Source organism: Hypomesus nipponensis, chromosome 13, assembly GCF_054491055.1.
Source record: "Hypomesus nipponensis isolate SF chromosome 13, ASM5449105v1, whole genome shotgun sequence".
NCBI lineage: Eukaryota > Metazoa > Chordata > Actinopteri > Osmeriformes > Osmeridae > Hypomesus > Hypomesus nipponensis.
Genome location: NC_140373.1, coordinates 4,474,939 through 4,500,820, shown reverse-complemented (window position 1 = coordinate 4,500,820; position 25,882 = coordinate 4,474,939). Strand labels below are relative to the sequence as shown.

Below are 25,882 nucleotides of genomic sequence, written 5' to 3'. Positions count from 1 at the left end.
TGTTCAACTTGTTACAACATATGTGATTTAGGGATGGATGATCAAAGACAGTTTTCCTTTGTGTTACTTCGCATTTTGGTTAAACATTACCTCTTCTGCTTGGGGTAATCTATTACAGTATAGCCTCCTGCTAGCTTTCTCTAACGAATGAATCGAAGTGATTGAGTTTTTCAAATTGAAAGATGAACATGAGAGATCAAAGCCCCGCCGGACCGATATCGATCCGCCAGCAGCAATCCTAAAGGAAGCGGCCTCGTGATCCTCCTCATCTCTTGTCAATGAGAAGACATGGACAGTCAAACGACAGATGTTGAAGACCTTCCCGTTTGCACGATCGCTTTCATATAGCCTGAATACTTGCAGGTTATGGCGTTCAGACTAATAATTACATTTGAACGAGACTAAGGAACACGAGCCTATAGCCTACACTGGCATAGGATTATCTGATGTTTTTTTACACAAGTCCTTGTATTTCAGACAGCTTTCTCGCTCAACAGATGCTCAACAGGAATCTTTTGAACAATCTCATGGACGTCATGCATGATTCATGAAGCTCCAGACCGCAGCCATATGCCATGATGAAAATTATTTGTCAATTAAAAAAAGGATAACTGTGATAGCAATGTGTGTTTGTTAAGTTTTTCAAACACACTTGGATCCATCCATCACAAAGTAGGCCTACAAGAAACACACCGTCTGGCTCATGTGTTAACAAGGCACTAATCAAAAGCATCTGTCTTGATCCCATGCATAGCCTATACGTTTTACAATGAAAAAATATATTCTCAAAGTGTTTATCCTGGCAACTAAAGCCCCATGCGTTCATCTACTCAAATGGCCTACTATTCAGCCGCACATTTGCTAATTCCGTATATGTCTGCAACATGTTTGCTTTTCACAGACAATGTCAGCGAGAATTCCACATCACTGTTGCAGTTCGTTGCGTGTAGGCTGCCAAATTTTCATTCCGCAACCTCTTCCTTCATTCTATACCGGCTATACCGATGAACTGGATGCTGGACTCGGATTACAAAACAATGTCTTATTGTTTTTCAAATTGCATCAGCTATTTGTATAATATGCTATGGATTTAAATTTCATCGTATATTATTGTGGCGCGCTTCATATTTGCAGTTAAGGAAAGACGGGTAAGAAATTCGCGTTGTTGTTCTCTTGTGATTTATGACTCCAGCACAGTTCAAGCAGAGTTCATAAAGCTGCATGCCTCTATACAACTTAGCATTCGTTCTCACTTCAGAACAGTTGTTATAATTGAACCATATCCCTTTTTATTTAAGACTGAATGATTGCACGCTGCCATTGATGAAACGAGCTGCACCTTTCAATTTTGATAGGCTATAAATGTAAACGTTTTTTGCTGCATGTTAGTACAAATGGAAATAACATACATCCATAGTAGATTATGGTATTCTTGTTTTATTGAATGTTTACTTTACTTTTCATGCACTCGCCACCCATGGCTTTTGTCTGACTTTGACGACGAATTGGTTCTGATTTTGTGATTGCGTTCTATCTATTTCGTTTTATTTTTTCTCACTTAGGCCCAGTGAGACCTTGCATAAACACCTTGTGACTAAAACAGTAAATGCTAAATATATTAACCTACTAGGCTATTAAAAGTTCTAAACATGAATGCATAGCCTAACAACAATTGCCAATAACCTGATTTGCAAAAACATAAAATATGGAGGCACGCACAGAGGGAGCTAATTCATGTCATGTTTCCTTATGTTTAGTTTATTCTTTATGCTTGTTATTATTATTTATATATCATCCCTTAATAGTTCAGTTTGAAGGAAAATAAAGAGGGGTAGAACCCAACATATCCAGTGGTCGCCTCGTCGAGAGGTTGCTATTCATGTCATGATGCTATTGAGTTCATAAGATGGATCATGCTGTCACCTCCCTTATTTTGTGTGTTTTTCTATTACCGTTCAGGACAGAATTCAAGAGGTCTTTGAAAAGAAACGACCACGTGATATCTGGGTGCCAATGCTCCATCAGAAGGTCAAAAGGGGTGCCGGTAGGTAGTGAGACCTTTCTCAGAAATGCAGAGAACTATACACACCGACTCCATAACGCTTTACCAAGGTGTCAATGGACTTGAATACGACGCACAAGCCCACCAACCCTTGGCGCAACTGGAAAGCAACCACAACGACTTGAATAGTGTTTTTCAGTCATTTGACAACATCAAATCGCAGTTCAAATTAAAAGGGAAAACACCAAAGCCAAATGTCACGGAGAACATTTTTCCTTGGATGAGAGGGTCGAGGCATTCAATCCAGAAATCTAACAACAAATTATCAGATGGTGTGTATGCAATTTTGCAAAAAGCTATAAATATTGTCATGTATACGGATATTTTGTGGTGGAAATTAGATCAATGCAGCGACATGAGTTTACTAATATAGGCCTACTTCAAATTCCCAGGTACCCTTGTTATGCATTGTGTTAGCCTATACATTTTTTAAACTTGATGCATTTTATTTTATCTCGACAGACATCTCCAGAGACGAGAAAAGTCCAACGACTGCCTCGACCTCCAAAAGAGTGCGCACTGCATACACTAGTGCTCAGTTGGTGGAACTTGAAAAGGAGTTTCACTACAACCGTTACCTGTGCATAACTAGGCGATTGGAGATGGCTAACTCTCTCAATCTTAACGAGAGGCAGATTAAAATATGGTTTCAAAATCGGAGAATGAAGCACAAGAAAGATGAAAAGTTTAGAGGGATGTGCTCGGATAGCCCGACTCTCTCCAACCTTGGCTATATTGATATGGGTTGTGATTATAATAAAATCTCTTCTCCATCTTTAAAGACTCAAAAAAACACAACAGGGGTGGCTCCAGCCAGCCAAAATTCGACGAAAGTCCAGCCGTTCCCGCAAATGTGTGCAGCTTCAAAATATGATCCCAGCAGTGACCGGGACGTTAGTATTTTCCCCACTCATAATGACCCCGGGGTCTCTGTTTATGATATGACGTGTAACATCTCCATGGCCTCCTCTAATAGTCCCACTGCGCAAATGACATCCAGGCATGAGCATGAATTCAGCGATCCAAACACTTCATACTTGACAGGACATTACTTCTCTCAAGATAGAATCATGCAAGCCCCAAAACTGACTCATTTGTAATACTTTTGTAAGACGTAGAGCCAATGCCCAACGTCACCCAAATTCTTCTGTTGAAATTAAAATCATTGCTTGAACCCAATTTCATCCACTGAAAGAACATATCAAGTTTTGAAGGCATTTTATGAACTGAAATCAAACATCACAAAATGAAATGCAGGGTGATAAATACTACTTTTTGCACGTGCAAATAACCACAACGTATATACTACGTATATCGTATTTAATTGGTATACATATTAATTTTGTAGGGCACCTTTAATTTATGACCTGGTGTGTTATCATTTACTATTATATTATTTGTGAATACAAGTGTAGTTCATTTGCAATAATTAAAATCCTCCCTTAATTTTGATTATTGTTCAGGGTTCATGGTAGCTCGTAAGCTCTGGCATACCTTTCTTTATCACTTCACAGTCGTCGGTGCTTTGTTAGTGAATTATAGCCACAACCTAGGATCTACGGTTATTGTGCTTTTATCGAGTGTTACATAACAGCCATTGCTTCCAGCCGTTTATCTCTTGAAGTTTATAGACCTAGGCCAGTCTACAACTCTCCTGATTTACAATTGGACTTAATCTGCATTTACTCCGTTAGCCTATAAATCCGTATAGTTGAATATAACAAATCACACAATTTGTTTCTTATAGGCACTATAAATAGTCTCTCAAAGGTGGTCCTTTGTTCCCTCATAGCAAATTGGAGAACAAGATGTCAGTATTTTCGAGTAGCAAAAGATGGATCACATAAATCCAAATTAGTGCAGCAAATAAAGGTAAAAGACTGTATTGACTCTATGCTATATTGACATATTAATTTATCACATGATCATTTACATCCCGAAAATGTTTGGGGTCAACCAACATTTTATATTCAGGGCCTCTGCTTTTAAGATAATTTCTCATTCGAAGCCGGTTTTCTTTAACCCAAACATTTGGGCAGGCTTCTACATTCACCATGGCATGGGACATTTTTTGTTGTTGAAACTAATTACTAGTTTGTTCATGCTATTCCTCTTGTAGCCATTTTCATTATTATCTAAGAATCCTAACAGATGTGGCTTGATGTTTGTTATCAGATAGATGGGTGAGTTTGATTGAAGCGTTTGTCATGTAAATGTTAGACGTTTGATGAACGACCCTATGTCTTGACAAACTGCTGTAGGTCCATTTTCATTGGCGTAAATTAAGTCACGTGGTCTGACACTAAGGTGATATGAGCGTGGAAGGCAGTTTTACAGCTTTGACATACTACTTTGAGGTTGTAGGGCACTGGGTATACCAATTAACGTAGACTGACCCGTCGTCATCAATTCTTCCAAAACAATAGAAGATGAACTCCTACTTAGATTACCAAATTTGTAACAGGGGAACTAACATATTTAATGCCAAGTCCGGACTTCACAATCTAAACCATGGATACATGACGTCTTTATCCAACAACTCATGCGCAACAAGTGATAGCTGGGCCGATGGGCGGTTGGGAATTGGTGGTACCTCGGCACCACATCAGCATCAGACTTCGAGCCATCTTCTCCACCAGACTCAGTTGCACCATATCAATCTAGATATTCAGTTTGCAACATCGAGAAACTCTATGTATGGTGGGCAAGTTGGATCTACTTTAGACTACGGACATCACCAATACGCTCTCAGTCAGGAACAGGAAAGATTCATTCAGTTGCCAGGAATTCCTGTCTCGGCAACTGGAACAAACATGGCTTCTTTGGCCGAGGGAATTTGTGGTCAAGGATTTGCTCCGGGGAGCCAGTATCTCAACTACAGCAGTGGGGAGTCGGGTCAGCAGGACTATTTGGAAAATACCTTCTCTAAGTTGCCTTCCCAAGACAATGATATTGATTTGGAAACTTGCGCAGAGCAAATCTCCAAAACTTTCGACTGGATGAAAGTGAAGAGGAATCCCCCTAAAACAGGTTTGTTTACCACTGAGACAGATAACCAATTACATTTCAGATTGCAAAGCAACGATTTATGATTATGGGTATAGTTTACTTTTAATAGGCTATAGTTTGATGTTTAACTTGCCTTTTGTGTTGCTGTTGCGTAAGACCTTCACCTTTGCTCAGAGGCCTTGTCTCATAGCCTACAGGTAATGTATTCGAATGTATGCTATATGTCATTGTTAGAGCCAGATGTTGAGCCTACTTGATCCAATTTTTGTCCTTATTTGCACTGAACCAGGCGCATTTGCTTTCATTCCATTAGTTTTTCATCCACACATTCATTCATTTTTACAGCGAGCGCATCTGAATATGGAGTCTCGGGTCAACAGAATGTAATTCGCACCAACTTCACCACAAAGCAACTGACGGAGCTCGAGAAGGAGTTCCACTTCAACAAATACCTAACCAGGGCTCGGCGAGTTGAGGTAGCAGAAACTCTCGAACTCAATGAGACGCAGGTGAAAATTTGGTTCCAAAACCGAAGGATGAAACAGAAGAAGCGAGAGAAAGCAGGAACTGCGTTAATAAACACCAGAGCAGAATTAAATGCACCAGTCGAGGACAACGTCTTAAAAGCCATTGCACCTGATTCGCCTCCAAACTCAAAAACCAATAACTCTGAACCGTCTTGACAAACTGATGTTTTACACATTATCTTGTTGATAGTGGGGTGACATTTGTAAATAGTCGATTGTACTGTCGATTAATTGAATTGCCTGGGTCATTGTTTTGTTTGCACTATTTATTTACAGGGTATTTCACCAAATCATTTTTTTTTGCTTTTTCAGAAGAAAATGTGTAGGGGTTTGAAATGTTATATGGCCAGTTGGCCAATTGTATTCATTGTATGTGACATACATGTGAAAAGCACAGTTAGGGAACAGGAAATGTATTGGCCTTTACATGTTCTGTTCATGCTAATGTTTATTTGTATTGTATATTTGTTGAAAATAACCGACCACCCCAATATACATTTTCTTTCCAATCAATCTTTGGCATAAGCTTTTATGTATTATTATATTAAATAGTTTCACTTTACTGCATCTTTGGGTCTTAGTTTTGCACTTGAGTACTTGAGAAGTTTCACCAATTTAATTTTTTAATTAATCTGAGGAATGAGGAATTCTTGACTTCACAATTGGGTGAAGGGGGCAGGGTTTGGAGTGGTCCAAGTGACCTTTTCAACTCCAAATATCTCCAGGGGTTCCAAACATGACAACAAACTCCAGGGCGCCTGGTTTCACACTAGATTTGTTACCCAAATTCTGTTAGTTTTTCTGTCACAGCACAGATTCTCACACATCTTTCCTACATGATTTTTTATGATTTTAGTGTAGAGAAAACTATTTTCCTGACCTTTCATTGTACACTATGCATATTACATTGGTGTGTTGACCTCTAACGCATTTTTGTGCAACTGATAGTTTAACCTTTCATGCCCTTTTTGTGGATTCACCTTTTCCTAAAAGTTTGCAAGGGCTTGACAACCCTGCATCATCCGCTGTTGGGATAGGCAGTCTCAATATTTACTCTGGGTGTTAAGTTTGCACAGTTTCTTACCCAGCACACTGTCCTGTCAGTACCCTCTCACCAAAGCTGAGGTTCACCTAAAGTTCAGACACAAACTTGGAAAGATCTGTTATAGGTTGTAGATGACCTGTCTTTTACATTTTCCCACAATGATAAAAGCCTTGTACAAGGGTAAGAAAGTCAGAAGGGAAGGGTGAATTCAGTGTAAGGTGAGAGAATCAACAGAAGGTATCTAGGATCAGTAAAAGTGTAAGACTTGATTCCAGAGATGGGATCCCCTGCCATCTTGATGGGTAATACCTCAGATCTCCCACCAAGTTCTCCATCTGGAGGTGACAGAGTCAGCGATGGATTTAGCACCATGGAGACAGATGTGCATCATGGGAGGTAGAAGATGTTTATCACCACGCAGCCCGTGTGGCACTGCACCTCTTACTGGAGAATGTAGGGCAATGGTGGGGCGGTGGGGGTGATGGATTCAGGGACGAGCAAGGTGACACAAGCTCAGAATAACACACACTATTGGGGATATAGTATAATGCTACAGCATGGAAACCATTAACAAATGGTGACAGGTGTTTGCTTCTGGATGCAGGCTTGTCCCATGGACTCTGTTGATTTTTTTTTTCCTGAGGTCAAATCAGTGTCTTGTGTCCCCCATGCTGGTAGCAGTTGTTACAGGCTCCTTTACAAGTCTAATGCCAGGCTCACTTCCTTGTTCTTACTAGTTCCTCTGTCAGATGTCACTCTGCAGGGACCCCGAGTTTCAAAGAGACCAAAGAAAGCTCTTCACACAGTATTCATGTGGGAGGGGCTTAGGGGCTCGAAGGCTAGCACATGGGAGTATATCGAAAAAAAACAAAAAGACAGACAGACAAATAACAAGGCAATGGTCAGAGATGATAGAATTCAGTTACACATTTGGGTTAGAAAGGCCTCAGATATGGCCAGCAAGGCCTTACGGTGAACAGGCACAGGCAGGAGAGCTCCTTCACGCTCCCTTTGTTATGGCAGGGATTCCTTTCAGCCAGTGTAGGCGGTGACCGTCTCATCAACCCTCCCCCTCCTCCTAGTCAAGTTCTATTCAATCTGGGACCCCCAGCCAACCTGAAGACCTACCCTTCCTTGTCCTCCAGCAACTGCATCCCATTCTCTCCCCTATCAGCACGGTAACAGGGAGAGACAAGTGGCTGGACCAGGGTTAACGTCTCAATACTCACTGGGATTGCCTCTAGTTTCCAAATAGCTTCCCTAATAGTTATCCTCTGTGTGTGTCAAACCGCTATGTCTGTGTGTTGGAAAGGAAAACCAAGAATAGCAGAAAAAGCAGAGTAACCAAGCAGCACAATGAAATGATGAGGGGTGGTGAGGAGAAAGGGCTGCGTCCGTGACCGGTTTCCGTAGCATACGTATAAAATGCTGTCACAGAATACATCCCCACACGTTGCACATGTCTCTGCAAGAGATGTTTACTCTAACGAGGCTGGCTAGTACTCGGGAGTCCGGGAGAAAACCAGAACTCAATCAGTGTCACGGCGCATGGTTCAAAGGGGCCAATTCGATGCTGCTAGGAGGTTGAAAAATGTAAGGTGACAGTTCATTTTACCAGTGACAGTGTGTCAGTCTCGCTTGCTGGTTCTCCAGTCAATTTCCAGCAGCGTGCGGTGAGGGCTGAGTGTTGGCAGAGAGACACGAAGCCCCCCTCCTCCACGGCTTTATCATCGACCTCACTCTGCTTTGTATTCCAATTAACTGGACAGAGGGAGAGGCAGCGATATGCAGGATCAGAGGCAGCTAGTTTCCTGGCGTCCTTCCAGACCCCTGTTCCCCACTATCAATACCCCAGTGAACTGCTGTGCTCTCTGCTTTCTCCTCTCTTCCTTTCCTCCGCTCACGATGAGAGCCAGCTGTTCCAAGGGAATACCTCACAGATTCATCATTTAAAAACCGCCTCAAGGGACAGTGTCGGAACAGTGAAAAATGCATCTGTTTCATACCTGCATACATCATTTGTAATAGTGGTGATCGCTTTGTAGAAACACAGCTCGCAAACCGAAAAAAATATATATATTTTGGGGTCAATGATACAAAATATAAATTTTTTGATGATTTACAAAAAATTCTGAAATGATATTTCACTCTCTGGGTTTAGACCTAGATTTTCACAACATCATCCTACATTTCCCAAACCAAACAGGGTTATGTGGACTGCACCTGCTGTCTTTTATTCATCATCCTTTTTGATCCTCCAAACAGGTCTGAGCACTAGAAGGAAGGCACATACAATGATTTCCTCGGGAATCCTTAAAGTAAACTACCTCTTTTTTAATCTCCTTGACCAACACAAAGCAGCCTCTTAAGCATCAAGTCAAACGTCTATTCAACTGTGCATTTAAACTGTCTGTGAAAGGTTTGACAAGGAAAGACACTTTAAAGCAAATGGTCAGGTTTGTTTGTATGCTCACCGCTGCCCATGAGCAAGCTGAAAAACAGGCACAGACCCATTACTGCTATAGCAGTTCAACAACCGCTCTTCCACGGTCCCTGCCTGCCTATTTTGAGAAGGTATTGTAGTGTAAAGTGTATGTGAAGGGGGGTGTGTGTAAGCTAAATACACTCTCCATGCCCTTAGGTTGCTCCTGACTCTCTCTCTTCTGACTATCAGATCAGAGAGACCCCACTGTCCCTCCCCCCACCTCCCCCTCCCCCTCCCCCTCCCACTGCAATGCAAATGAGAAGGAATGCACTGATAAAAAAAAAGGGGTGATTGCAAAGATGAGAGGGGAGAAGACCGAGGGAGTGAATGCTGAAGGCATTTCTCGGGGAGATGACAGGTGGTGGAGGCTGTGTTGGTAGTGGGAGATCATAGCAGGTTCCCCTCAGCAGTCCAGGCTTGTGTTTGATAGCCCCTTTTGTCGCTCTTTCAGTGCTGCATTGTTGGGCGGTGTAATCCCGACCAGATTACAAAGGGCCTCCTCTTTCATATGTGCTAACCCAGCAGGCAGGTGGGGTAGACTATGGCGGAAAGGGAGGGCGGGTTCCTTTCTACCTTGACAGGGTCTTTGCTGGGGGGACAGTGAGACAGGTCAAAGGGACAATTGCGTCACTGAAGTTTCACGCCTCTTGACCTCATGGACTTCCTGTGAGGAGAGTGACCGGTGTACAATCCTTCTCTGTAATATGACCTTAGTCATACTGTAGGTGTTATGAGAAACAGAAAGCTGCTGTCAACATATGGGTGTAAAAAAAAAAACTTGGATAAAAAGGCTGACCACTGCCTAAACTGGTGCGAGTCAATGCGGGGCGCTGTGAACGCACTACTGATTCCCCATCCATTTGCATTTTTTTTTTATTTTTTTTATTTTTTAAATATCCTCTAAACCAAGGCCAGTAATATTTCTATAATGGGAGGTCAATAAGAGATGTTTTCTCAGATTAAGATAATATCATGTTATATACCTTTTACGTCTCTATAGCCTGAAAGAGTCATTGATGTTTAAATGGAGTAATCGGGTAAGTGTTTATGACTGCACGGTATCAGATTGGCCTGCTACCGCGTGTTGAGTTTCAGGGCAAGGCAGTGAGTACGGTAACCGGCGGCCCCCTACCGGTAGAACCGATGGGCCGTCTCAGTCTTTTCCCTGTCCTTATGCCCGCCTGAACCTGATTTGAACCCTAAAAGAAAAGATAATGTAAAATATGATGTACTTATAACCTAATAATGGGTCTGCTTTGAAACTGGTTTGTATACAAGTAAGCCTATAATTATTAGCCTATTACATTTTCTTGGAGTACAGACGATCCTACGTCATCTCATAAGATTATTATTATATATGTTGCATGGAACGTCACACTCAGCTAACTAAAATATCCCCAAATAGTTGTGTTTTGCCGATGTTTGCAGATGAAAACACCACGTGGATTGTGTGAACACATGAGCAAAAACATTACGGTAGCTCTGTTTTCGAGATAGATTAACGCAATTGGCATTCCTTAAATATGTGCCCGTGATTATAAGAGTTTCATTCCATATAAAAGTATTTCAATCCGGTATCCTTATAGCGTGACGTTTAACACCGAAGCTACTTTGAATAAACTGATGCGACATTCAGTCCAGCTACAGTAGGAAGCATTCTCATCTTTTCGCTCCACCCTATTTTTGTAAATCTGTAGATGCATGCAGGGAAGTAGGCTAGTTCTTTTTCATAACAGGTGCTAACTGCTAGATAGTTCTTGTGAACTGTGAGGTGACATGATGACAACCGGGGTTAGGTTAAAGTGATCCAAGAAGCATCGCATGTAACTGTGGATGTTAAGTTTGTTGGACAAAAGACTAACTGACGACTAAAACTTTCTCTGGAACTCTCTAGAGGGTAGAAGTCAGAATGGGAACAGTCTCAGAAGACATTAGGAGGCTTTTGGATGGTAATGTTACTCTTCTTCATTGTCATTTTGGAATTGGTTGCGATACAGTACAATAAACAACATGTAGGCCTAAATATTACTTGTAAAGGGTGATTGGACCTTGAGAAAACATATTTTCTAAATGCAGAATTCAGGAAGCTAGGTAATGACTTTTGATTTTTTAGTATACTACATTACATTCATAATCCTAATTGATTTTACTTCATTAAAATATCACAAAACCAACATAGACTGTCACCTTTCATCTGTATAGAAATGCTGTTTCTACAAACATGGATACTGGTGTTTGCCATATTTGCATTTTGTGGGCTCACTTGATATTTTGCATGTGTCAGTTATGTCACATTCAAATGAGCTAATAAAGACAACGAGTTAGTTGTGATCAACCAGTTTTTCTTGTGCCAAATTAAGAAAAACATGTTCTGTTATTCCTGTGACTACATTTGAAGCTTGGAGTTCCAACTTTACCAGATACACTGTCAATTATGTGTATATTTTGGGCAACACATTACGGTTACATTAACTACCATGTAAGTAAACAGAAAAACGTTAACATTGATGTTGTTTTTGCAACATAACCTTCAACTTTACAACATCAATTTACACCTCACCCCTCCCCCATACTGAGCCTTGTTACACTCTTGTGCTAACCTATATCGCTAACAATGTAATTTAATTACATGACAATAACTGTGTATCTACTATGTTTTTACTATAGGTATTGCTATGTAGTGACATGTACATGGTAGTTAATGTAAAATGTTGCCCTTTTTTGTATTTCTTAAAGGACATACGGCCTCTTCGATACTTCAAAGAGACTTGACATTTTCATCATGATATCCTCTAACACGCGTGTGTCTTGTCTGTCTGTGTCCTCAGATTGTGAGCTGTTTGTGTCCAACATCCTGCAGGATGAGCAGCTCAGTAATCATGCCAGAGAAACAAGAGAGATTCTCCTGAGGAACTTCAGAGTGGTCCACAACAGGTAGTGGAGGCCCCTCTGGACAAACTGACATGCGCAAGATGACAGTTGGAAACACCATTGTGTTCATTCATTCAAATTTCATATAGCACAGTGTCTATATATGTTATGTATGTTTATTCATTTTACGATGCCCATTAAACCAACACCTGTGTGTAGTGGTTATGTCTCTAATATAGCTTTAGGCACTTTGCATTAGCTAATAGCAAAAGGGCATAAATTGAGTTTGATTTGAAATATGACATAGTTAGGATAAGCAACACGGTGGTACACGATGTACAGGAAATCAGCATCTGTCTCTGCATTGAACACCGTGTACATGGTTGTGGTTCTGAGGTCTGTGGAACAGGAAGCTGTTTGAAGAAATTGCAGACACCAGTGTGAAAGGAAGGCATGTATTTAACAAATCCAACTTGTGCAACATTATTGTGGATGACATTTAATTCACACTGACTTTGATGTTACAGAAACCCTCAGGCGTTCCCCTACAGATGTAAGTATGAATTTCTATCATTCAAAAACCCAAAACAATAAATCCGTTTGGAATCCTTCTACATTGGGCTGGTTCCTGTGTGCAGTTCCAAGGCGTCCCCTCTGGCTTTCATGATGTTGTGGTCTTGCCCTCCCAGCTGAGTCTTTACAGGAGGAGAGTTCAGATGACAACCGAAGTTCCAGCTTGGGCCGCTCCGACAACCTCTCTGTGGCCTCCGACTACCAGGACGACGGCTCTCCAGAGTGTGAGTAGGCCTGGTTCTCCAGCTGTCTGTGTGTGTGTGTCTGTGAGTGTGTGTGTGTGTGCATGCGTCTGCATGCAGGAGTTTGTGCGTCCTAACCAAACTCAAAGCGCCTGCACAGTGTTAAGATACGTCATCCGGAAGTACACTGTTTGAGGGGGTTCGAGAGAGAGTCTCTGGAATGAGCCTGTCACTGTAGAGACGTCGACCCATAGACATTGGTGTCAGATCCCTCTCGACAGGGTGGTTCTGTGGCAGCAGATGTGTTCGTATAGCGAGGGTTAGGGGCAGTAGGAGGGGCTTGTTCACTTGCTCACACAAAACACAGAGGTGACCTAGAGCTCTCTCTGGTGGAGAGAGTGCACATGGTTCTTGTTTCTGTGCATTGTGGGAAGTGTTCGGTCAGTTTCTACTGGTTCGGCCCACACAAGGAGAGAGAGAGACAGACAGGGAGAGGGAGGGTGAGGGTGAGAGAGAGAGGGAGAGAGAGGGATAGGGAGGGAGGGAGAGAGGGAGAGAAAAAGAAAGGGAGAGAGAGCTCTGTATCCTTAGGCAAATTATGTGATTGATTTACCCATACCCCTCTATCCTTCCCCAACTGGGTTTGAAATACAACACTATACCTGAGGGGCCATGTGTATTCCATCTCTCTCTCTTTATTAATCTTTCTTTCTGTCTTTCTTTCTTTTTTCTTTCTTTCTTTCTTTCTTTCTTTCTTTCTTTCTTTCTTTCTTTCTTTCTTTCTTTCTTTCTTTCTTTCGAGATGTGGTTCAGAGAAAACATATTTTGGCTACAATGGAGATACATTTACAAATGTAAAATCCTGTTGCCAAAATATCAAATTGCCACTCCAGAATAAAGGCAGCAATGACACTGAAGATAAGCAACCATCTGAAGCCTCTTGTCCTGATTCGTTTAGAGATTAGCTTCTAACTGAATAAATGGTATTTGTCACTGATGGGCAGACAGAGTTCCTAGTTCAGAGTCTGTTCAGCACAAAGTGCTTAAAGCTGATATAGTGTCCATTTTAGTTTGGTGTTCTGTTTCAAAGGGAGAACAATATTTGTTAATTTAATGAAATAAATCAAAAATGTATTTTTTGGACAACAAAAAGTCAAGTTAATTCTAACTTGATGACCAAAAGAATAGCAGCTCTGGATCACTTCATTTTCAGTTGTTCAGTTCCTGTTCAGTGAAGAAGACAACACTTTTCTTCACGTACTAAAGGAGGATACTCCTTTTCCCCCCCTGACCCAGTGGCGAGTGAGTGGTTGGTGTGTGCGCCAACACATAAGTCCCAGTCCTTTCTCATTGGATGGGGTAGCCTGTTGTCTCCAGTGGACTGGGTGACACCAGATTTGTAATCAGTGACAAGAACAGATGGACCCTCCATTGTTACCCTCCGTGTCTGCATGGTAATGTGAACTGAGTTTCACCCGCCGACCGCACAGTTGACCTGACCGTGCCTGCAGCCTGCAGCCTCACCCCAGCCCCAGTCTAGATGACAACACCCACAATCACCACCCTCCTCTCTCCCACTGTGAGCACTTGGGAAGTGGAGGGAAGGAGCCAGAGATAGGGGGTGGAGGCACTAGCAGTCTTAACATGCTGCTTGCAGGTCAAGTTTACGATCTGTCTAAAACATAGTCGACTGTGTTTGTTTTCGTCGAATGGGAGGCAGCGTTTGCCGTTTTGGGATATTGGCAAGCTAGAGGATACGATGACAGATTTCAGCAGGATGTCGATCGTTTGGGACCAGTGTTTTTTTCTGTTGTCACACATGTGTCGCTCTGTGATCATCTACTTCCTGTATTTGTCCAGGTGCCGAAAAACTCTCTTGTGTGAATGCATTTGGTTTAGCACACAGCACATTCATCACAAGGTTAAATAACCTAGATTCAATAGAATACAACATGAATAATATATGTCCTATAAACTATGGAAAACTAACAACTAGATTAATTACAACATAAAAAAACGTTGCCCAAATGTTGCCAAATGATTAGTGTTTCTTTATTGATCCCTGTGACTGATACTATCTGTGTGAGTGGTATGGGAGACCATTGTTAGTGGTTATGGGCAGACGGGTTTATCGGGGTTTAAGAAAGCAGGTGATGTAGTGCTGCTGAGATTCCTGTCTGTGATAGACGTTTTCAGACAAAGGGCAGCGTTGATCCATTCCAGCACATTTCGGATGGAATTGTGTTGCTGGAGCTGGCCAGACCCTGATTAGTGTGGTACAGTAAGAGCTATTTGTGATGGAATTCTGGTAAACCCTTTTTTTTTTTGTGTCCTTTTCATTTTCCTGTTTGTGGCCTTGTTGTCTGTCCAGTCAGTGAACTTCTGACCTTTGACCTTTCTAGGGTGGTCAACCTGAGACCTGTCTGAACTCAAGCCTAGTTCTTGAAGTAAATGACCTTGCTGTCAGAGACAGTCTGGCTAAGTTTCCTTTGGCGGAGTCTGAGATATGTATCTATCCATCCATCAGAAAATGGTCTATGAGATTCATTTTTCATTGTTCATTGGTGTATAGATTTAATGACATTCAGATGCCGGGTGCTCATTTGCAGTATGCAGGGAACATGTTAATGACCCACTCTTCCTTGTTTCTCCTTCACTCGCCTCGCCTCCCTCCCTCTCTCCCCCCCTCCCTTCCTCCCCCCTCCCTCTCTGTGCCTCAGTGGAGAGATGCACGCTTACAAAACTGGAACTGGTTCTGTGTAGCGCTGTCCCCACCATCAGGGTTCAAAAGTTCACCCTATTCCCCCGGGGCTACTGTGCTGCTGCAGACTCTGATAGTCTTTTCTTTCACTCCTTGCTCCCCCTTGCCTTTCCCTCTGCGCCCTCTATTGCTGTTTACACTATTAATCTTGTACACTCTCTCACACACACACTCACTCACAACGCCTGGCAAGAAGAGGTGGCTTGAAGAAGGGATTTGGATGTGTTTAACTGAGGGGCATCCATCACTTTGCTGCTAAACCCCACTACAGGCTATGCCGTGTTGTATCTGGCATCTTCTGTCTTCAGGCCATTGTTTCCGGTTTCTTCTCCTTTTGTTTTATTGTGGCACCTACCGTAATTAGAGCGTTTCTCTTCGTGCGTTAGTCTTTCTGCCAAAAACACCCAGAGAGGGAGGGAGAGAGAGCGGAGCAGGGAAAATGTCCATCTGTAACAGCGCATGGACAGCATGCAGAGTGGGAAGCCTGAACTGGGTGGTTCTAATCTCCCCTCAAGCTGTCACTGTCACAGACAAATAGGAAAACTATCAGATGCGGCGGGTTCACCCAGAGGTTAGTGTTCCCAGGTACCTCCTGCATTCACTCCCCTCTCCCCTGCCTTGCAAATGAGAATTTGATTTTGCTCTCCGCTGGAATCCATTTCTGAAGATGAATGAAGTTTCGATGCCAAGACGGGTGGCCCCCACTGATTTCTTAGGGAAATAAATGGAGATAGTAGAGATGTGTCGGCCTGTACACAGCCCAGAACACATCTGGGATACCTTTGTGTGATTGTTGATGTAACGTAGCACGCTAAGGTCATTAACATGCCCTTGTGGAAGTATATGGGGATTTTCAGTACAAGTTTCCTCTTTTACAACAAGGACACCATTGATGAGTCCGATGTCCTGTGTAAACCTACTTACCTGTTTTCAGTGTGTGCGTTTGTGTGTGCGCATGTGTGTGTGTGTGAATGAGTGCGTTTAGTTAATCGTTGTTGTGTGTTAGGGTCGCCGCAATGCCTTCTTTTAAACTTTTAATGGCCATGTCTGTCAATTATTAATATATGTAATGTTTATCTAAGATTATGCCACAAGGACTTCCTTTTTGTTAGTAAATTGTTTTATCTATTTATTATTAATAACTAAGTACAATAAAACCAAATGGATATCATTTCAAAACATGGCAACATCCTTTTTATATAATATAATCTTGACATTTTACATATATCTTCATAAAATAGCTTTCTTTAATTAAAGAAAATTCTGCATTAAGTCGATGATTATTCTTTTTTTAAAATCAGTTTATTTATTAATCTGATGTATTTATTCAGTTATAATTTGTGTGTTCAATAAAAACAGAATGCAAACGCAACAGGTAGTTCCTTCTTGTAATTTTAAATAATTGATTCAAATATGGTACAATTAAAATTCTTACATATTTGAAATTACTTATTTAATGTTCTCAAAGTAATAATAGTATTCGTATAAATGTGGAATGTTTTTGTCTATCGAATAACTTTTATATATAGAATAACTATTGTATATATATAGCGTACTATAATTATAAGTACCACGGCTGTAAAATGTTACAATGAGTCATTGTAATGGAGTATAATTTTGCAATGATAATTATGACAAGCATGACAATTGTAGCATTATTCTCTAAATCTGCATTTTGCAAATATTTGCAATAATAATTTCACATAACAACTTCTAAACAATATTATATGTATCTGGTGTAAAGTCATTGTCTCTGTTAGTTGTTTATTCATACATTTTTAAAATAGGGTCCGGGGTAAATCTAAACGATTAGTGTAGACATTATATGATGGGTAAATAGCAGCTGGCTTTTAATAATCAATATCATAATCCTTAAAGTTATTGTATGGTTTACTACAGGGATTACTTGAATAATTTTAATTACTTTTGTTTCATACATTATTTCATTTATAGACATAAGGATATCAATAAATTACTAGTTATATGGTTCAAGGTAAAGTAAAGTCATTGTCTTATAAGTCATTTTGTGCAACAATAAAAACTTAATAAATTACACATTGTCGAAAAAAAGTAATTTTCTTCCTGAGCAAACATATCTTTGACACAACTAAATGGAGGATTCAAGCCTTGTCCAACATCCGTTGTTTCATAACGGATAGAAACTGCTAATTTATTTAAATTCAAAAATTCTGGTTTAAGTTCAGGAACAAAAATATTGATGAATTTGTTGTTGCATATTCCTCAATGCTCATATGCACAATACGTGGTTTATAAGTTTAGTTTGTTATAGTAAATTTGCATATCAGCTTGTATGATAAATGCCCATTTCTCACATCTCAAATTTGACACTGAAATGTGTTAACTGCCTGAAAACAGTTGTAACTGCATATTGTACCGCCAGTTAAATTTGTCTTGGAAATACTCAGTTAAGGCTCTCATTGACAGTATTCCGTTTTTATCGGAGACAGACTGACTCTCCTGCGGAATTTTTCCCTCCTCTGTTTGTATTTATAACCAACTATTTGGAATCATTTTTTCAAGTTGTCACAGAAGCAGCTGTAAACCGTCCCCAGCGATTAGAGGATCATTGTATCTGCAGTTAAGTATCTCAATAGTGGCTGTAAATCTACAAAAAGGGAAATTCGGTGCGCTGTAGTCACCCCTTATGGATGTCCGGAGGGAAAATGGTGTCACATTGTACATTCCTTCCTCAGTCCCTGAACTGCAGTAAGAGGGGATATGTGGCATGGGTTGACATATTCTCCTTCACAGACACCCAGAACGGCAGCCAGTCTGCTCCCTCTTATGTTGGTGCCACGCCGATTGCTATAAACAGACATCAGGCTTTGTTATTTGACCTCACATTGACATCCCTGTACCAAAACATAACATAACTTCCTTTCTCATTAAATAGTAATGGACGTAGAGCTGTACTCCCATGCACACTAATATAATGCGTGCTCCTGCTCTCAACCGTGCATTACCAGATTCTATAAGGGGTACGTATCGATGGCTGAAATCCTAATCAAATCAGCGGGAGAGATTGGAGGGGCAGGAACGTCATTCAGTCCTTAACCTCAGTGCCTCTGTCTCCAGTCTCCCACTTCCTCTGATGGTAGCCTTGTAGAGGGATGCCCAGCTAAGGAGACCTACTATACTGTAATGAGGAAAAATGTATCAATTTAGGCCCAGGCTGTGTGTAGATGAAGAGCCGCGTGGGCAAGGCCGCTCTGAGTGGATCTTTTTTCCTAATTAAGGACAGCGTCAGAGAGAATTGCAGTCACACTCGCTCTGTCTCTCGAATCAGCATTCCTCCCCATAGCCCCCCAGGCCTGTGGGAGCCCTCTATGCCTTCTGTTTCACCTCATCGCCAGGGTTCATACGGAGGTCGGGTCTTGCCCCCTGCTCCAGCGCTCGGTAAAGCACCTCTCCCTTCCAATCACAGCTCTGAGAGGCTCTCTGCTCCAGGTTCTACGGTCAAGGGAGACAGTAGGTGTACCGTTTCAGTCTTCACCTGTGAAGATTGATATGATCTAGTCACCTGTAGAAAAAAGTGGCAATATGATAGGAAGCTGATTTATCATGGCACAGCTTTCTTGAGGATTCAATAGGTGGATAAGGACATGCTGACCAACAGCTTATTAGAGTCAGAGTGAAACAGTGAGTGCCACCCTTTTAAAATGCTCACCTGCTTGCTCAGCCATGCTCCTTAACATTGAGTTGAATTATCTTTGTTGCATTATGGCTGTCTAGGTTTCATTTAACACATTAGTTGTTCCACCCACCATTTTCCCGGCTTTTGATTCACTCTCTGCCCAGTCTCTGATTGACTTTCAGCCAGACGAAAGTGGATTTTAATGAGAGAATACATTAAGTCCCTCTGGTCATGATAACATAAATCATGCTTTTCTTGCGGGATCAACTGCTGGGCTCATAACAGCCTGCTGGGAGAATGTGAATAACCAAATGAGAGAGCACGGCCATGATGACACAACTCCGCCAGCAGAGATACATGGTGGATCACTTTGCTTTCGAACAGGTTGAGATGGCAATGCACACAGCATGGCTACTTTTTGAGGGCTATAGCTGAATGGTCGCACTAATGGATTGCATTTGCATGATCGTGATCAACAAAAGGATGCTTCAATCCTACAAGAACTAGAATCCTCAACAAAGCCTTTTTTTTTATATTACAAGACATCCACAAATAAAGTTACAATCCATTTTATCCGGACAGTTGTTTGAGCCTTACAGTACTAACGGATGTTTGTATTGCCACCTAACTGAAAGTTGGATGAATCATTTTAAACAGTCAGTATATTATCATCAAATAACTGCCCAGATGACACTAATTAAAAAGGAAAATGAAGCTGCTGTATTAGCATGAATAATTGATAACACAATTTAGGAATTGTATGAAGAAAAACCTCCGCTGTCTGAGTTTTGATGAGGCATTAATTAGATGCGTTCATGCTTCTCTCTGTGTCTGGGCTGGAGGCAGAACTAATTTGACCACAAACATCATGCAATTGGTTTTCATAGTTGATGATGCATGTTTTGAACTATTTACCATTTGCTGGTGTTAAATAGGTAACCAGAGGATTTTAAATAGTATTATAGACATTGCTAGCTTTTGATTAACCAGAGCTGGATGAATGTCTGGGGAGGGGATGTTGGATGAATATCAACCTATAGATTACACTGATACCCTGTGGAAGTACTATGAAACATAATGGACCTCATTCAGTGAATGCAGTTTGTTGAAAAATGGTGCTTCAATTTTTATGTACGAATCAAAAAACAAAATGCCTTCATAGAAATCCAATGGAAATGGCATCCACATTTCACGCAGCCAACAAGTATTTCCTGAAACTACTAAACAAATGTGTATACACATGGGCTGTTCGAGTGTTGATTTTAGAGTAACCCCTGAACTATTAACTGGGCTTGACCTTTTAGATAAATGAAGAGAGAAGGAGGTAGACGGATGAAGGGATTAAAAGAAGCCGCAACAGGGAAGCAGGGTTAGACAAATGACCCGAGGATTGGATGGATGAGGAGGGGGAGCATCATGACTGGTGTTTGTTATGATGTACTGAATCAGGTTCCCTTTGACAAAACAGTCCTTAGCAGGACTGTATTTATAGCGTCAGCAGTCAGTCCATCCACAAAGGCAGGGTGATATGTGAGTGTATTAGTGCCATGAGGTGTCTGGGGCTGTGCTCTTACATGACCACCTCATCTGTCAGACAGGCCCGGCAGCTACAGCACAGCAGAGTTATCACATCGCATGGAGGATGTGCTTGTACTGACCACATGACTATCCTGATTCCCTGTCGTGGTTGGTCTCTCTCTCGTCCCCGTCCCCCCCCTCTCTCTTTCTCCTTCTCACTCTTTAGATCTGGGGTAATTTAACTATGAACACCTATCTGTTTGATTGGGAGATGACCTCTGAAGGAACTAAAAGGAATGGCTTCAACCGACCCGTGACAGTGTTGATTCTTGTGGCAAAGGGCTCCTTAGTAGCTTAACACTGTGTTTCAGTTTCCACTATGTTTGGACCCAAGGGCCAAGCAGGGGCACGGTGTGTTTGCTTATGTTAGCTGTGAGGCAGGTCTGCTTCAAAGAGGATGGATTCCAGGCCTCTTCCTCTGTCATTACCAGGCTGAACAAAAGGTCACACAGACTCGTGTAAATGGGTCTTAAATGGTTCTGGTGCCCCACACCAAGAGACCACCTGTCCCCCCCTATGCTTTCTTTCTGGTTAGGCTGAGCTGCGATGATAGATTAATCTGGAAGTGGTCCGACCTGAGACATGTTTAACTGTTTACGGGTTTCTTAGTTTGAGCACACTGTCAAAGGCATGTGTCTGTGCTGCATCTGATATGGAGGCCCTTAAGCAGCTCAGATCCCGTACTGCAGTGGGAGCAAACCGGCCACAGTTCCAATCGCAGCACTGCAGCAACACTGTTGGAGCTGCAATGGTGCTACAGAATATCTGATGAGAGGCTGCGGAGACAACTGCAGAGGGAACCGTTCCTGTGTCTGGAGCGTAGAGAAGTAAGACGTTCTAGAATCTTAAAAGTGTTCTCTTGTTGTTTTTCTCATGCAGACTTTGAGGAAATCCCCATCACTGCAGCCCAGGATCTCAGCAACATCTTGAGACAAGGCTACCTGGAGAAAAAACGACGAGGTGCCGCCATTTTGTCACCTAATAACCGACTAACTTAGTAACCTGGTGTTCAGTGGAATGGAGAGCTGTAGCCCTCTTCTGTCTCACTTGCGGTTCCCCCATTTCAGATCACAGCTTCTTCGGCTCAGAGTGGCAGAAACGATGGTGTGTCCTCAACAACACAATATTCTACTACTACGGCAATGAGAAAGGTTTGTCTGCACCCTTCACATTGATATCCGGACTGCTGTATTGGTCAAAATGAGTTAACTAACGCCATCCCTCACTTCAGACAAACAGCAGAAGGGGTCGTTCTATATCAATGGCTACAGCGCAGAGCTGGTGGTTAATATGCGCAAAGACTCCAAGAAGAATGCCTGCTTTGAGCTAACATCCCCTGGACGCCGGCCCTTCCAGGTGGGTAGCATCAAACAGAACCTTCAAAATCATCACAGGCACTGACAGCTTACAAGTCCTTCTCTGTGTGGGTGACATGATATTATTCTGGTTCTATATTTCAGTTCACTGCCAGCAATGCTCGAGAGGCCAGGGAATGGGTGGACCAGATCAATTTTGTCCTGAAAGGTAAGGCAGTGTGTTCCAACTACTTCCTGGTCTCCGTTGGTGGAACTGTTCCCATATTTATTCTCCCTTTTTGTTCTGTTGTGTCTTTCGGGTACTCCAGCTGCACAGTCAGAACATTTTTTTTTCTGACTCAGACAAAATGTATCCATCCCTCGAATGGCCAATGAGATTAGTCCCAAACCTCCTCATTCGCAACGTCACAAATCGTCTGTGTCACGCGTGCCCCCCCCCCTCCCTCCAACCCTACCGATTTCCACCTTACGGGAAATTGATTGGTAGACGTTCTGGTTATCCTCTATCGACATTGATTTCTGCCCGGCAGCTAGTGTATCACAGAGGACCTGATACCCTGTGTTGCAGTGCCCAGTCGCCAGCAATCAGACTGCTCCTCCATCTGAGAGATCAGTGCTGCCTAGGATGCTCTAAAATGGGCTCGGATCAGCCCACTGATTTGCGGGAAGTAACAGACACCCCGTCATTTGTCTTTTTCCACTTTACTACTGAACCCAGGAGGCAGAGTCAAATACCGGCCAGCTATATTGTCTTCGTATACATGCTTGTCTGAGATTTGTCTTTTTTGGAAGGTTTTTGATGGTCTAAATATCTCATCCTATGGGTCCCAGCCCCCAGGTGATCCTGTGCCTCTGTATGTTACAGATCTGAGCTCAAACTTCATCCCGTTTGATGACGATGAAGTGGACGAGGAGGAAGATGAGGAGGAGACTTACGATGACATTGAAGGGGTCATTGGTTCTCAGCCACGCCCCCCCCCTACCCCGGCCATGGTCCAGGCCCAGCCTAGGCCCCCCCCTATCAACAATAAGGAAGACTGGAAGGCCAAACACATGGGGCAGGATGAGGAGGAGCAAGAGGATGATGACATCTACGAGGTCCTCCCACGTATGTGGTGCTCTCTGTCTCTCTCTGTCTCTCTCTGTCTCTCTCTCTCTCTCTCTCTCTCTCTCTCTCTCTCTCTCTCTCTCTCTCTCTCTCTTTCTCTCTCTCTCTCTCTCTCTCTCTCTCTCTCCCTCTCTCTCTCTCTCTTTCTTTCTCTCTCTCTCTCTCTCTGTCCCTCTCTCTCTCTCTCTCTCACTCTCTCTCTCTCTCTCTCTCTCTCACGCAGTGATAACTCCATCACTGTCACTGTAGCTCTGAGATGTGTGACTCATCACAAATCAAGACATCTTAATGAGAGAGTCAGAACTAGGTCGGCTGTTGCAGAGGGCCAGAGGATGTAGAGCGTCCCACAGGCTGGTGGCCTGAGAGGGACAAAAGGCCTGACGGGTCTCAGGGTCATCGTCCATCAGCCGATTAGTTAAAAAAGATGCATCAAGATTCTGTTTCAACGAGAGTGCATCGCCTCTGCCAATATCATTGGTAAGGGGCAAATCAGTCTTCAAACTGTCGTTCAGCCATTCACAGCCATCTGGGAAGGGGCACAGACCACACCACAGATGGTGTATCGGATGACTGACTCTTTCTTTCACTTTCTCACATTATCACCTATCCATTACCTAGGCATACTTTGGCCAGTCTTATATCGACAACATTGAACACTGATTACGGTACAATATTGTATCTAATAAATACAGGGTCGTTTTTGTGTCACATTGATATCAGAAATAACAACAGTCTGTTTATGTGTGTTCAACGCAGACTAACACAAATCACAAGAAGTATTTCAAATACTATTTCAAATACTAAAAGGGAAAGATATGTATATACACCATGTACATATAATAATAAACTATGCATATATACATTTAGTCATTTTTTAGTCATATATAAATTCCTACCGTGTTGCTGAGTGCTCCACAGTTTTGGAGAAAATAACTGAATGACTTAAGGAAGCGTAGGGAGTATGGGGTGATGGTAGTCTTGCCATCGGTGCTGATGACTGATTTTATTGAGTGGAAAATTAAATTCCATTGATATAAAGACCATTAGGCCAAAACAAAGGCTTCACATTTGAATGATACTCTTTTCTACAGCACGATAACACTTCTGAACAAATGTTTTTCAAGGGTACTGTGTAGATTTTCCCGGTTTTTATGAGGATCTTCTTCTTGCATAATGCATGACCTCTTACCATACATATTCTTCTACTCAGGTTTAGTGAAAGACAGGATTTATAACTCTTTTCAAAGAGAGTTGCATGCTTTATGTGTGCTGGAGTGTGTGCGTGTATAGGGATGGGTGTTCATTCAAACATGTGAGTGCGTGTGTGTGTATACAGTGTGTGTGTGTGTGTGTGTGCGTGTACACAGTGTGTGTGTGTGTGTGTGTGTGTGTGTGTATACAATGTGTGTGTGTGTGTGTGTGTGTGGACAGTGTGTGTGTGTGTACACAGTGTGTGGGTGTGTGTATACAGTGTGTGTGTGTGTGTGTGTGTGTGGACACGTCTTTTTCCCATGCTCTTACTGGAAGCAGAGAGCAGGTTGGTCTGGAGGGGTGGATAGGGTTGCTGGATGGTGGCGTTGCTGTCAGGCTGACAGTGTAAGGATGGATGTGGGAGATGCAGAGCAGGCATATCACTGTCACCTCCCAGGCCACGTGAGGCCACGCCCAGCAATCAAAGTCACATTTACCTCTACACGCCTAAGGAGGTTTAGGGACTTGCAAAACGATCCAGTCTGGATGGATATGAATGTGCCATATAGGGAATAGTTTTGAAGTCTGAGGACAGTATTGGTTGGTCTCAAGTGCTACATTAGCTATGCATTAAATGTAATCATATTCATGAGGTTTCGTAAGAAATGTTTTGAATATTGAATTTCTTTATTATGCTTTCCAGAAGATGAATTTCCAGAGTCTGTTGAAGATGAGAAGAAATCAGGTTTGAGCTCCCCTTTCCTCACACAGTCTGTGTCCTCAGTGTTGACAAGTCCTTTGTGTTTGTGTTGATCAAAGACGGATGACTATGACAGGAGGAACATATGAAAACAGTTGTGTGTTGTGAGGTGGCAGGTGTGTGTGATTTAAGGCTGTGTTTGCAAGAAGACAACCTAGCGTCTTTTCTGTCTAATTAATGAGTGTGTTTAATTGCTGTCATCAAACCCGATTAAAGATCATGGTTTCCTTCTTTTTCTTCTTCTTCTTCAGAATACTCCTCGGATTATGCTAATTACTACCAGGGCTTGTGGGACTGTGAGGCAGACCAGTCAGATGAGCTGGCCTTCGGGAGAGGGGACCTCATATACATCATTAGTAAGGTGAGAATCCACAACACCAACGCCACCACCATCTCCTCCAACAACAACACATTTGAAACACATTATGAAACTCACCGATTCCCTACAATGAGTAGAATGCTCTTTCTGTCCCCTCCACTGTGAAGGAAGGAAACAGCAACACTAATTGTAGTCTGTTGTTTGCTGGCCACTAGGGTGACGTAGGCATCAGCAGCTCAGTAAGCCGAGCTGTTCATTACTGAGCATGTATCACGGGGGTTAATTGAGGAAGCAGCCATGCAGAAACGCTCTTTGTGTTTAACATAAACTGCAGGTGAAACATCCTGCATTTTCAGCTCTTTTCTCTCAATCTACTTCCCCTTGTTTTATGACCATCGTGCAGTAACATGCAGAGTATCTACTTATTAAAAGCACCCTAC

The 25,882-nt window shown here is 42.3% G+C and overlaps 3 protein-coding genes across 7 annotated transcripts in view; all 3 read left to right on the top strand.

Moving 5' to 3' along the window:
• skap1 (src kinase associated phosphoprotein 1) overlaps positions 1 to 25,882 on the top strand; it is a 43,750-nt gene that overhangs the window by 10,975 nt on the left and 6,893 nt on the right. For 3 of the 5 annotated variants that reach the window (XM_084670704.1, XM_084670699.1, XM_084670701.1), the window contains exons 2-12: positions 1,960 to 2,044; positions 11,957 to 12,062; positions 12,527 to 12,552; positions 12,689 to 12,796; positions 21,628 to 21,708; positions 21,816 to 21,899; positions 21,980 to 22,104; positions 22,209 to 22,272; positions 22,930 to 23,172; positions 25,067 to 25,108; positions 25,375 to 25,484. In XM_084670704.1, coding sequence (XP_084526830.1) covers positions 2,014 to 2,044; positions 11,957 to 12,062; positions 12,527 to 12,552; positions 12,689 to 12,796; positions 21,628 to 21,708; positions 21,816 to 21,899; positions 21,980 to 22,104; positions 22,209 to 22,272; positions 22,930 to 23,172; positions 25,067 to 25,108; positions 25,375 to 25,484 — 1,020 coding nt within the window. In that variant the 5' untranslated portion in view covers positions 1,960 to 2,013. Of the gene's footprint in view, positions 1 to 1,959; positions 2,045 to 10,648; positions 10,775 to 10,824; positions 11,078 to 11,956; positions 12,063 to 12,526; positions 12,553 to 12,688; positions 12,797 to 21,627; positions 21,709 to 21,815; positions 21,900 to 21,979; positions 22,105 to 22,208; positions 22,273 to 22,929; positions 23,173 to 25,066; positions 25,109 to 25,374; positions 25,485 to 25,882 lie in introns of those variants that run through there. The other 2 variants (XM_084670703.1, XM_084670702.1) reach the window with 2 other exon arrangements.
• On the top strand, positions 2,070 to 3,198 carry LOC146259571 (homeobox protein Hox-B3a-like). The gene is made up of 2 exons (XM_084670708.1): positions 2,070 to 2,334; positions 2,525 to 3,198. The coding sequence occupies exons 1-2, from the start codon at positions 2,070 to 2,072 to the stop codon at positions 3,160 to 3,162; spliced, it is 903 nt and encodes a 300-aa protein (XP_084526834.1). The 3' UTR covers positions 3,163 to 3,198.
• Positions 3,200 to 6,085, top strand: hoxb1b (homeobox B1b). The gene is made up of 2 exons (XM_084670707.1): positions 3,200 to 5,092; positions 5,417 to 6,085. Exons 1-2 carry the CDS (start codon positions 4,492 to 4,494, stop codon positions 5,752 to 5,754), a joined length of 939 nt encoding a protein of 312 aa, XP_084526833.1. The 5' UTR covers positions 3,200 to 4,491; the 3' UTR covers positions 5,755 to 6,085.

What these genes read in the sequence shown, in the direction of transcription:
- LOC146259571 (XM_084670708.1), top strand. Translation starts at nt 2,070, where the DNA reads ATGCAGAGAACTATACACACCGACTCCATAACGCTTTACCAAGGTGTC. An exon ending in TAACAACAAATTATCAGATG is followed by an intron (nt 2,335 to 2,524) that starts GTGTGTATGCAA and finishes TTATCTCGACAG; the next exon opens with ACATCTCCAGAGACGAGAAA.
- hoxb1b (XM_084670707.1), top strand. Translation starts at nt 4,492, where the DNA reads ATGAACTCCTACTTAGATTACCAAATTTGTAACAGGGGAACTAACATA. An exon ending in GAGGAATCCCCCTAAAACAG is followed by an intron (nt 5,093 to 5,416) that starts GTTTGTTTACCA and finishes TCATTTTTACAG; the next exon opens with CGAGCGCATCTGAATATGGA.